Source organism: Cannabis sativa, chromosome 5 (assembly GCF_029168945.1).
Source record: "Cannabis sativa cultivar Pink pepper isolate KNU-18-1 chromosome 5, ASM2916894v1, whole genome shotgun sequence".
Taxonomy (NCBI): Eukaryota; Viridiplantae; Streptophyta; class Magnoliopsida; order Rosales; family Cannabaceae; genus Cannabis; species Cannabis sativa.
The window spans coordinates 56,466,850-56,479,858 of record NC_083605.1 but is presented as its reverse complement, the minus strand read 5'-3'; the positions used below and the strand labels follow the sequence as shown (position 1 = coordinate 56,479,858).

Below are 13,009 nucleotides of genomic sequence, written 5' to 3'. Positions count from 1 at the left end.
GTTTTGAGATGGAACCCCATGATTCACAACATGTTGAGAATCATGGAGTTCCATCTCAAAACCAATTGGCCATGAGTGGAGTAGCCCATGTTCTTATAAATGGCTCAATTCTCTACCATTTATTCTATGTGGGACAATGTCCACAACATTCCCCCTCAAGATGATGGCTATTTTTTGCTCATCAATCTTGAACCGTATCAGAGTGGACATGGTCACTATCTGTATAGGTGCGGATCGGATATGATCACTTGCCCGCAAGGGATATGGCTCTGATACCATGTTGAGAATCATGGGGTTCCATCTCAAAACCAATTGGCAATGAGTGGAGTAGCCCATGTTCTTATAAATGGCTCAATTCTCTACCATTTATTCTATGTGGGACAATGTCCATGTTGAGAATCATGGGGTTCCATCTCAAAACCAATTGGCAATGAGTGGAGTAGCCCATGTTCTTATATATGGCTCAATTCTCTACCATTTATTCCATGTGGGACATTGTCCACAATATTCCCCCTCAAGATGATGGCTATTTTTTGCTCATCAATCTTGAACCGTATCAGAGTGGACATGGTCACTATCTGTATAGGTGCGGATCAGATATGATCACTTGCCCGCAAGGGATATGGCTCTGATACCATGTTGAGAATCATGGGGTTCCATCTCAAAACCAATTGGCAATGAGTGGAGTAGCCCATGTTCTTATATATGACTCAATTCTCTACCATTTATTCCATGTGGGACATTGTCCACAATAATTGTCATTTATTATTTATTTTCTATTTAATTGCAAACTCAAAATCCCCATTACACTTTTTGTTTTATATTGAATAATAAAATTAATCATAGTACTTATGGGATCGACCCGTACATGCTTTTATACTGAAAAAATTGTAAAAAATTTAATTAGTAAATTTATTGTGATAAACAACACGTATGAAAGATATTAAATATTCAGTAATTGTTTTACAAAAACACACTTGGAAGACACCAAATTCACCATCGGTGTGTTGTTTTAGAGTCTATTTTGAAGAGTTTCTCTATTAGTTTCCATTATAGTTTTCATTTTTTATTCATCCCTAAATTTTATTAAATTTAGGAGAATTACTCCATATATTATTTTTTAAATTTACAGTTTGGGTTTGTAAAGTAGCTTCTTTGGTCTAGTTTGTACGTAGGTTGCTATACGATGTTGCGATTTAATTTACAACGCTAGTTGCAATATGAATTTTTATGTATAATTCCATAAAATTGAAAAAAAAAAAAAATTATTTTGAAGTGTAAAAATAAAAAAAAAAAAACCCCTTAAATTTATTGGTAATACGTAATTGTGTGTGAGTAAACAGGATTAGAGAAATGGAAATTTGAAGCTTCACTAGAAAGCTTCTACATTGAGGCTAGCGTGTGAGTACTACACCTATGCAGTTCTATGGTCAACAATATCCAATAAAATCCCATAATATCAGCTAACATTTTTCAGCAAAAACTTTCTTTTAATTCCAAGTAGGCCCTTCGAACTATTAGTAAACTTATTCAACCAAAACAAAACTACAAGTCAGCTCTTATATAAGTATTTATTGGGCTGGCTGATAACAAGTGGACTCATCACTAACACTATACCTACATTTGATTCCCAGTTACAACATCGACCATCTCTATGTCTGACTGGTCCAACTCCATAGATTCATGTAATATGGAACTTCCAACCATGGGTCCTGATTATTCACCACCACGTATCGAGGAGCTTGAAGGTTTGTGCCGACCACGTCTCCGAGTAGCCCCTGATGACCCTGTAAAATTAATCAACAGGTTGTTAGGCGAGCTTGACGAGCAAGATTATGAGATCAACCAACTTGCATTCGAAAGAAGCCAAAGGGATGCTGAAATAGAGCGTCTTCGCAAGCGTAACCAAGACTGTGAGAAAGTCATAAGAGAGCTTCAGGATATAAGGGAAGTTTTCGTTCGTAAATTAAAAGAGAAAGAGGAGGAATGTCAAACTTTGTTTGAACGTTTCCAACACGGGTTAGGAGTGATGAAGGAGGAGTGTATCAACAGCTACAGCAACTACATTGACCTCCGTATTGCACAACTTCTCCCCTCTGCTCCCAAGGATTCTGAGTTCACACTAGGCAGTGTCTGAAGTACTTGTTGTTCATCTACTCATAACTGGTGATTTACCAATATGGCTAAATATTTAGTGTTAACAATCTAAACCTTCCTAAGTATGTTTCCTATGTAATCAGCTAAAAAGAGTATGTTCTCTTTATTCAGACTGATTTCTAATTTTGAGCCCCATGTTATTATCAAGACAGTATAAATTATCTTCATTTTGCTTTCAGCCATAATAATTTACATTTACACTTATAATGCGATATATGAGTTAGTCTATACTGCTTTTCATATTTTTCTGTAATAAATATTGTTAAATTTATCAGTACATGAAAAAGAGTTAAGAGCAAACGCCAACCAGCCTTTCCGAAGCAGTAGACAAAAACACTACAGCAGTAATTTACAACATGGCAAGAAAGCAAGAATAGCACCAACAAAGATTTGAACAAAAAACATAAATGAGCTTAGTTTTCCAATCGATATAGTCTAAAAGGACTCCTTATTCAACTATTTCAATGAGGCAACAAAACGATTTTACATAAGTTTCACACCACTTTGCCAAATTTATAAACTAAATAGAAGCCTCATACTATACAATGGACTACCTATCAACATTTCCAACATTAAAACAAAAAGGCCCACAGTTAAATATTAAGAAAAACAAATAGACTTCTCCAACGTTTACTTGGGACTCATATAAATTGAAAGTACATTTACCATTATATAAACTTATTAGTTACATAGTCAGTACCCTTTCACTCATTTTCTTGTTTTCTTGTATGAAGCAAACCTTTGCCAATATCTCCTTCGTTTTTTCTTACTAGAAAATTTGGATAAAGGCAACAATTTCTCTGGAGAACGACACCGCTGTCTTTTACTACTAATGTCTCCTTGTCTTAGTTGATGTTGATGGTGTTCAGTAGCATCTTTAGAAACAGTAAATTTAACAAGATTATTATCTCCAGCCACCAACTCCAGTGAAACTGCTAGTCGCTCGGAAAGTGGGTCAAACTACCAAAAAAATCAATGAATAAGTCAATTATATTAAACAGCATAAATGTAATAATTTCTTCAAATACAACACCAACCTCTGCACACATGTTCCTCCCTTCAGAAAGGATTTTCATGTACTTTATCACAAATACACCGCAATCACTAACTGCAGTCTGCTGAGGTAAACTTGGACCAGGAATTATCATCGAATTTGAAAATTTCCATCCAACGCCAAAGCAGTTCCAAACTTCCACCAAAAACAAATCATCAAGCACTTCTAACTATAACAATATAAATATTAAACATTCATTAAATCAAAATAATGAATATCATCAAATCCACACAAACTTGCTGTAATGAATCAACAATTACCAGTTCAAGCACTAATTCCTGCTTATGCAAATGTAGCTTCAAATCGTCCTTACTATCCCATATTGTAACAAACTTTTTGTTTAAATTCACTACAACCAAAATCACATGATTGTTCACCACGTCCATCAGAGGAACAACTACCTAAAAAGATTTTATAAAACCATTACCGCAACGACAATATAGTATACCACTATTCATCACAAAATACTAATATTGACATCAAGAAAAAAATCATGCAAAAATTAAGTTGGGTCAAAAGAAACAAAAAGTGTGGTTAAATGTTACATACCAATTCCATCCGCACAATCAATGTTTTCCATGACTCTTCTTCACCACATTTACACCATTTAACAACCATCTCACAAAAACTCTTTCGAGTGAGATAAACTCAAAACGTACACTAAGTTATAACAGCTCAATACATATCTAACAAACTAACTCCCAAGATGAAATATAATCAACATAAATAAAATAAATAAATTACCTGTCCAGGATAAAAACTGGGGAGAAACATAATTCCATTAGATGTATTGCTCGACCGTAATTTTCTCAAATGAATAAAGTACAAAAAACTTGAATAAGCATCAATTATCTAATACCAAAAAAAAACCCAAAAAAATCAGTAATACAATATATATTAGATGTTTTGCAGCAAATATTAACAAAAACAAACTTTTATAACACATACCTTTCGATGGACATGATGGTGTGGCCTTAAACTTAGAAAATGTATTCTTTGCACAACAAACTGTGGATTCTCCACTAACACCTCACTAAAAAAAATAACAAAATAAACTACAAACATTGTAAAACAATGCTAATGTAAGTTTATCAAATGAAAATGTCTAAATATAGATCAATTACCTTCCACTTAGTATAGGATCAAACATGTATAACGCCAAGGAAAATTCTTCTTCGCTCAAGCGATGACTCAAATTAAATGCACCGACCCTCATACCGTTACTGGTCTTATACAATGAAATCATATTACTAAAATTTGACTCCAACACACTAGACACAACATCTCCCTTATCTTGTGTTAGTCTCTCAACTATGTTTACTTTGTCTTTTTGTTCATTTTTCTCAATATCATCCATAACAAAATCTTTATTGTCATTGTCCACCAAACTTCCAATATTTGATTCAATAACCATAGGATCGAAATCCCTCAAGTAATGACAATGATAATCTTGATCGTCCATTCCAAACTCTCTCTTAGTAAAATATGGTTCAGAGCGGGAAAATTTCAAACAATCTTTACTAGGTTCCTTCAAAACATTGGGTTGTAATTCTAAGTAAACTTTCTCTAAATTTTCAACCCTACAACAAAGATGGGAGAGGCTGCGAACAACATTATCCATGTCGAATGCACTTAAGATTTCTCGCATGTTTATCTATAAAAAAAAAAAGCATTCATGACTTCACTAACAACAATCATATCATAGAGTAAAGAACAATTCGTGGACACAACTAACTTACTGTCGAAGAGCCTAATCCCCCATTCTTATCAATCCATTCAATCATATTATTAGTTTCACAATCAGACCACCACCAAATCGGACATAAACTTCTGTCTACAAATGATTCACTGCATCGCACATGATGAAGATAGAAAACCTACAAATTATCCAAACAATAAAATAAAATATCAACCAAGAAATAATAAGAAATAACTACAATAACTATTAAAAGTAAAATTTAAAGAATTATTCTATTAAACAATTTATTTACCTGCAAAAAGTACAAGCAACCACAAACATATTTTGAACTACTTCTTTTGAATGCACTCAAACCCATCACGAGATACTTAAACGACATTGAAGCCCAATTAATTCTTCGCACATTGGCTAAATCCTTCAATGCTAATATTTGAGCCTCGTAATCCCGACTCGCATAAACTGTTGTGTTAGGCATCAAGAACACACTGACAATAAAAAGTAAGAACTGATGGACAAACCCCATATCAGTCTTGTTGTTGCATTTCAACTTCTCTTCCAAGTGAGAGATCAATATCCGCCCATCATTACAATTATCAGATTTGGAATCCGATAAGTGTTCCCCACCATCATGAATACCAGTAATATATGAAAATAAATGACTATTCATTTCATACACTTTTCCATGGACTCTTAAACAACCATCTTCTACATTGAAATTATCTACCAACCACTGGATCAATTTCCTTTTCAAATTACATTTCTTTAAACCCAATAAGTTACCAAATCCAATTTCGTTAACTAAAGTTTTTTGCTCACTGCTAAGCTGACTAATAATCGACACAACTCTACCCGGCGAGCATCGACTACAAATAAAGGATGTCTCCCTATCTGTAGCATCCCCCATTCTTTTCATTATATAACTGCAACAAATCTATAATTCATACAAATTAGATCTACCAACAACCAAAAAATAAAATACTCAAAAATAACATAAATTACACAAAACATGAAGAGAAATGAAAAGCAAGGTGAAGTACATACTTTGTCATATAGCATTTCCATCTTTATAGACACAAGTAGGCCCAAAACTAACAACATTTACAAGAAATAATTCAAGCAAACCAATTGAAACCGTCATTAATATAACACTATTCTCAACCATAATATATGATACTATCTTCAATTGTGAAAATATCTATCCACAGAGGATATTCTTACAACCTATGCCTCAACTGAAAAGAAAAAGACAAAACGAACAAGTAGATGAATAAAAGGAGGGAAAAAGAGAAATAAACCAATATCAAAAGCATAACTACATAAATATGGATTTTTTCAAAAGGAATACACAACTAAGTTTACCAATAAAACAATATAATTAATTACATGTTAAGGAAAAAAAACAATATCATTAATATTAATTTCTTCCCTTTTCAGTCTAGCTGCAATGTTTTATACTCTCTTCTACATGTTTTGGTGCTCGAAAGCTATGTTTCCTCCGATTTGTTCTTCGCAATTTAGGTAGAACATGTCAAAGAGCCTCCCTACGTAATTGGCAATTTCTTGTTTTAATCTCAAATTCTAACCATGTTCTACCCCGATCAGATATGATATCCGCGACACTAATTAAAAGATATGTATAAAATCCATTTTTTTTTAAATTCAGATACAACCAACATAAAATATAAATTTGGTAAAAATGCTAAAGCTTATCATAATTTGATCAATATTCATAGTCCTTAGTGTTTAGCATTAATGTACCTGTACTATATTCCTATCAATAGAATTAGTACAAAAAATGAACAAATACAAAACTAACAGAAATGAGTAAAATGTTATTGGTTCAAATCATTCATAAATAAAAAGGTTTCTCAAAGAAATAAACAACTACCGAATTGTTCAGTATAGTCTAACTCGTATAAAAGCCACTTTCATTGAATGCCCATACTTGGAGCAAAAATTCATACCCCAGGAAACCTAACTTCACTTCTCAACCAATAAATCTGTCATTTTGAAATTCTACTACTTTCAATAAACTCAAAATAGCTATGTATTATTATGTCTTTTGCATATGAAGCAAAAAATACAATGACAAATCACACTGTCAAGAATTCATTTGCATAGGGCAACAAAACTTTAGGCAAAAACTTTTCACCATGCTGAGAAATTTGGTTTTTTTAGGTAAGTTTTTCCCAGAAAAGAAATTGTACAACCTTGTTATACATTACGGTTGTTCTTATTTTCTAGTATATGGCCTCAATAAATACGAAAACATGTGTCTTATTTGTAAAATCTTTTGTATGAATGTGGGCATATTCAAAAAGTTGAATTATTTCCTTCAAATAAAGTGGCACAAAAAATGGAACAATGAAAGAAAAAAAAAAAAAGAAGAAGACAATATCCACAACTCCATAAAAAACAAAAAAATATCAGTAACTACAATAGAGTTGAAAACATCGATAAATAGAATTCTATTCTAAAATACAAGCAGCACTTTCTTTGATAATTAACTCCTCATTTAAAGGTTGAGAGTCAAATAAACATAATTTTAGTATTTCGTTCCGTAAAGAGATTCATTAATAAATTAAAATTATATAGCACAGAATCAAGAAGAGAAAAACAAAAAAAAAAATCAAGAAGACACATTGCTAATTTAGAACTCAGAGTTATACTGTATAACTGACTAATAATCTAAATAGAGATTGAAATCCTCAAAAAAGACAACACTAACAATGTTCATAGCACAAACAGTAAACCTCAAACAACAACTTGAAGATCAGAGATACTCACTCGCAGCCTGACAAATTGCTGGAGTTTGTTGAGTGGAGATAGGTACAGATCGATTGAAACTTTAAATTCAGAGGATTAGATCACTTGATGAACTCGGACGATGCGGGCTTAGGGAGACTCTTCTTCACAACTTGAGCGAAAATAACCCAAAATAAAGTTATAAACAAGAAGAAGCAGAAAACAAAAAGAGAATAAAATTGAAGAGAGAGAAATTTACCCTTTCATTATTATCAATCCTTCAGTTTTATTATGCCATGGCTGATCAAATCCTTTTAACGTAGTCAAAGAAAACTTAACAGAATTGAAGAGCGCTTCTGAAAAGAAGAAAAACTTTACAATTTTTTCCATTAAAAAATGAAAACAATTCCATTAAAATAAAAACAATGACCTTGAGGAGTGGCTTGGCAATATGTATGTAATCTAACAAGAATACTAGACTACTAGTGCTGAAAAGAATACAACAATAAGCAAATAATAGATTGCACTGTAGCATTTTTAAAGGAGTTAGTACGAACGATCAACTATGGGTAAAAAATATTTGTCAAAAACTTTGATAGCGAGTTGTAATGGGTTTTTGAAAAGTGTGAAAAACACAAAGCAAATTTCAAAGATCTGAAACATTAAAAGTGGAAAAACTCAAAAAACCCAAATCAAAACCAAGAGAATTGAACAAAACTCATATAGCAAAATTGTATACGATCATCAAAATACACTCTACAACAGGAAATGACAAGGGGCTGATATTATATGACCCTGAATATCTACACACAGCCCCTATTCAATCATCGATATGTTATATCAATGGTGATGAAGGGATTCTTGGATACAGGGGCTAGCCAATTGAGGAATTGGCTGGGAGCGGTACCTATTTGGAATTGGCATAATGCTTAAGTATTCTTTTGTGCTTTTAGATGCCTCTGTAATCTTTATAACATTGGATTGTAGTTTCTAAAATATGAAACTACATAAGAATAATGTTAAAGAAAACCACGATAGTTTGTTTACATTGACAAAAAACTAAGTTGCATTTGCGTGACTAAGGATATACATAGAGAAAAAACCATGATTGTAAAGGGTTTTTGAAAAGTGTGACCTTGTGCGTTCATCAGTGCGTCTAAGTACAAAAGAGAAAAAATGAAATGCATAAATGGGGTACTAGCAAATCTAGACAAAAACGAAATTAATTGTCTATGAGTGAGACTTTACAAAAAAATTTTTGTTCTAGTCCATCTGGAATTGGGAGGCAAAGCAAGAATAAGAAAAAGAGTTGCTTCCCTTGCTTTACCATTTTTTCTTCTTAAAATTCAACAGGCAAAACAAGATGTACAAGACATAAGAGAATAAGAAAAACCTTACCCAAAAGGTGCTCCCATCATTGTCTATGTTTAATGAGTAGGAACCAAGAGTAGCTTATAAAGAGAGTCTATTAATGTTCAATTAGTCTAAACTACTGGATGGCCATATAGCAAGATCGGTGCCGAGAAACCCAAACATAAATGCAGCTGGAGCAAAATCGAAGCAGGGGACGACTCACAGGGCCGACGATGATTGTCGGAGCTAAGGACGATTGCTGGACGGAGGTGTTGATGATCACTGAACACTACGAGAGAGAGAGAGAGAAAGAAATCTACTCACACAAAGACTTTTTTTAAGTGAAAACTAAAACAAAAATACTGTATATATGTGTGGGAGATCTATCTATTGTGAGAGAAATTTACCTTTGATTATTATCAAATTATTCCTTGAGTTTGTAGCCTCTCATCTAAAATAATTTCTTTTGTGAAGAAAATTGAAGAGCTGTTTTGAAGAGAAGAAGAGCTTTAATCCTTTTTCTTTTTTTCTTAAAAAAATAAAATAATAATAATGGCATTTAATATCACATACCGGTTGCCAGTTTCTTCTATTTTTACCCTTACTACACAGTACATAATTCCTCACTCTTAGATTCCAAACATTTAATTTGTTTTATCATCCAATGGTCACAATGTGTTGAGGTGTTGAAAACCTCAAATGCCAACTGAGGTACTACATCTTTGGCCATAATAATAATAATAATAATAATGGGTGCGGAGTTGTTATTTAAAAATAGTTGTAGTTAATTTGTTATTTTTTTTTTATGAAAGTAGTTAATTTGTTATTAGTTATAAAAGACTAACCAAAATTAAAGTGGTAATTTGAAAAAGTAGGACATAATAATAATTTATCCAAGTCTTTCAATAAAATTAATTTTCATGTTACAGTTGACAATCTTTAATTTATTCCTCCTAATATTCTATTTAAATCAAAGTACTTATTGATAGTCGTACTAAAATATGTGTTCACACTTTCTAAGTGAAAGCTCCTTCTAAATATATATATAGTATTAAATTTAAACACAATCAGCATTCTATTATCCATAATGATAAATACAATTAATATTTATAATTATCTAAGATCAATTATTTTATTTAGGATATTGAATAATAATAAACATACTTTAATATTCAACATTCCCTATTGGTGACATCTTCTAAGTTGAGAGAGCTTATAGAAAGCATTCCTTAAAATCTTTACCACCTTATCACTCATATATATCCACTTTCCACTAAAATTATATACATATATATGCTAACTTATCCTAAGGGGTAAAGTGGACATAGTTTGAGCTTAAATGCTAATGGTGTGTAATTGAATGGGCCAATTTATAGTCATCAAGATGCTACCATATGCCTCAAATGCAGCTAATAAAACCGACCATCCCATTATAGTCCTAATTATATAATCAGCATCATACCATGCATATATTTGTCCACATAGGCTAATATTGTTGTGTGAGCAACGCAATTATGTAAGTCTAGATGAAATATTCTAACATTCTCTGACTTTGACTATATAATTACACAAATATGTGATCATTAAGCAATAGTGTCAATACACAAAAATCTTAAGAAACACTAATATTTATAAAATTAATTATGCATCATATTATATTGATAGGGTATAAATATAATACATAATGAGACATCTGATATTCATATATGAGAATAATAACTAATGATCTGGATCGACTCGATCATAGCACTGAGACTAAGCTACTGGCTCACATCAACAAGTGTGCACACGCAATATCAAAGAGTTATCCAGAATATACATGTATTCAACAACTAATATCAATCCTTAACATATCTATCATACATGAAAACAATAACTTCCATTAACCAAATACATCTTTGGCTTACAACAATCTAAACAAGAAAAGTCTTCTTAGTACACACGTTCAGGTAAGTCGTATCAGTTTAGTGATTGATATGTTGTCTATAAGTACATGTTACGATATTAACGGAGGACCCTACGACTTTCTCACTTCATATGGAATATCATCACCATTAATGGAGGAATAATACTCAAGTTCCAAGAGAACAATATGATTGTAATATTTATCACATGAGTTTAGTGTGTTCACAACAGAGTCAACTACTCTTAATACTGAAACAAAATATTGCAATTGTAATGTGCAATCACTTTTGTTGTAACATGTCATACACACTTGTTGAAAATATTTTACCGGGATCTAGATTTACTACCATGTATGTTTCATTAACATCCTAATATGAATTCTAAAACAATGAAATAAACACATATAAAGTTTAGGAAACCTTACATTGGGTGCATCGGAATATAATGACTCCTTCCGTTCAGATGTCTAGCCCTTGATTCCTTTCTGTAGCAGAGCATCACCAAGATCTGAACCTGGATCTCTTTCTCTCCTTCCTTGATGCTGATTCTCCTTCTTGTTGATTGGATTCTTCACAATCTTCCACACTATGATTGAGATACCACTTGATGTGTGTGGGCACTCACTCATTCACTCAAGGTTCGAAAATTGAAGAAAAGAAGAGGGAAAGTGGCGGCTAGAAATTTCTCTAAAAGAATGAGATGCATCATCTTTTCCTGAAGCCATCACTACCTATTTATAGGTAACCACCTAGGTTTAGGATAATGGGCCCCACTTGCAATTTTGCAATTTTGTCATTTTTCATCACATTTTTCTCAAAAACGCTAATTTTTCAATTTAACCACTTAAATGTCAATTCCAATTATTTAATAACTAAAAATTAATTATTAAATAATATTGTCATTTAATATATTTATTAATTAGACATATAAAGTCTCTTAATTAACAAATAAAACCTAGAATCTCTTTTCTTCACAATTTTGCCATTGCTTAGTGAAAAAATTCATAAACTAGACATAGTCTAATTTTAGAATTATAATTGATTAATTAAAATCAATTAACTGAGTCTTACAAGCAGTATGGTCTCAAGTAGTATGGGGACCATGGGCCTATATAACCGAGCTTCCAATAAGCCGAACTGAATTTACCAAGTAAATTCCCTAACTTATTAATTCCTTATTGAATCCACTCTTAGAACTTGGAATTGCACTCTCAGTTATATAGAATGATCTATATGTTCCACGATATAGATACGCTATTAATTATCCATTGTTATAATCCTAATTTGATCAATGATCCTCTAATAGATGATCTACATTGAATAGGGACTAAATTACCGTTACACCCTTCAATGTATTTTATCCTTAAAACATTTAGCTTCGTATAAATGATATTTCAGCGAAGTGAAATGAGTACTCAACCATTTATCTCTGTTTAGCCAAGCTCGAAGGAGATCATCGTTTCACTTCTAAATACCTATAGAAGTTATAGATTCCATATCTATGTTTAGCACTCCCACTCAATTATACTATCATGTTCCCAAAATGTATGTATCACCCTGACCCAAAAGTAGGCTTAACTAAAAAATCAAAGAACATGTATAATACTCTTGAGATCGAACCTAATCATATCAGGATTAAGATCATTTGATCTAGGATCAACTAGGTGATATTGAATTGAATAGATATTATAGTAAATTTTAACATATCTAATCAAAGTTCAATATCGGTCCCTTCCGATGTATACTCCATACATCCGATACTGGTAAACTTTGCTAATGTCCTGGAAAGGACATACCACTTATCCAAGGTGTAAGAATACCTATCGCTGATCATGCCAGTCTAAATCCAGTGAACTGACAAATCAGGGAATGAAACTTTCGAACATATAATCAAGATTATATTCCACTGTGCTGACAACACTATAATCATTAACAAATTCATATGTTCTGGAATTAATAGAATTTATACATTAAATAATCATGAAATAAATCATGTGAACCATGCAACATAAAATGTTATTTTTGATCTTTATTAACTAAATCTGATTATATTGAAATGGGTTTTATTTAGGGCACAAAACCCAACAACACTAACTT

The 13,009-nt window shown here is 32.2% G+C and overlaps 2 protein-coding genes across 3 annotated transcripts; both read right to left on the bottom strand.

Moving 5' to 3' along the window:
- Positions 1 to 403: 403 nt before the first annotated feature.
- On the bottom strand, positions 404 to 3,929 carry LOC133037951 (uncharacterized). The gene is made up of 4 exons (XM_061115772.1): positions 3,761 to 3,929; positions 3,472 to 3,612; positions 3,195 to 3,380; positions 404 to 3,117 (listed from the first exon to the last, which is right to left on the bottom strand). The coding sequence occupies exons 1-4, from the start codon at positions 3,827 to 3,829 to the stop codon at positions 2,866 to 2,868; spliced, it is 648 nt and encodes a 215-aa protein (XP_060971755.1). The 5' UTR covers positions 3,830 to 3,929; the 3' UTR covers positions 404 to 2,865.
- A 45-nt stretch (positions 3,930 to 3,974) lies between these two features.
- LOC133037950 (uncharacterized) lies at positions 3,975 to 9,781 on the bottom strand. Of its 2 annotated transcripts, none has more exons than XM_061115770.1 (4): positions 5,203 to 9,781; positions 4,951 to 5,088; positions 4,336 to 4,865; positions 3,975 to 4,063 (listed from the first exon to the last, which is right to left on the bottom strand). In XM_061115770.1, the coding sequence occupies exons 1-4, from the start codon at positions 5,821 to 5,823 to the stop codon at positions 4,060 to 4,062; spliced, it is 1,293 nt and encodes a 430-aa protein (XP_060971753.1). In that variant the 5' UTR covers positions 5,824 to 9,781; the 3' UTR covers positions 3,975 to 4,059. The 2 variants fall into 2 exon arrangements, with proteins under 2 accessions (XP_060971753.1, XP_060971752.1); XM_061115769.1 differs by lacking the exon at positions 3,975 to 4,063 and adding an exon at positions 4,070 to 4,244.
- Positions 9,782 to 13,009: the final 3,228 nt, after the last annotated feature.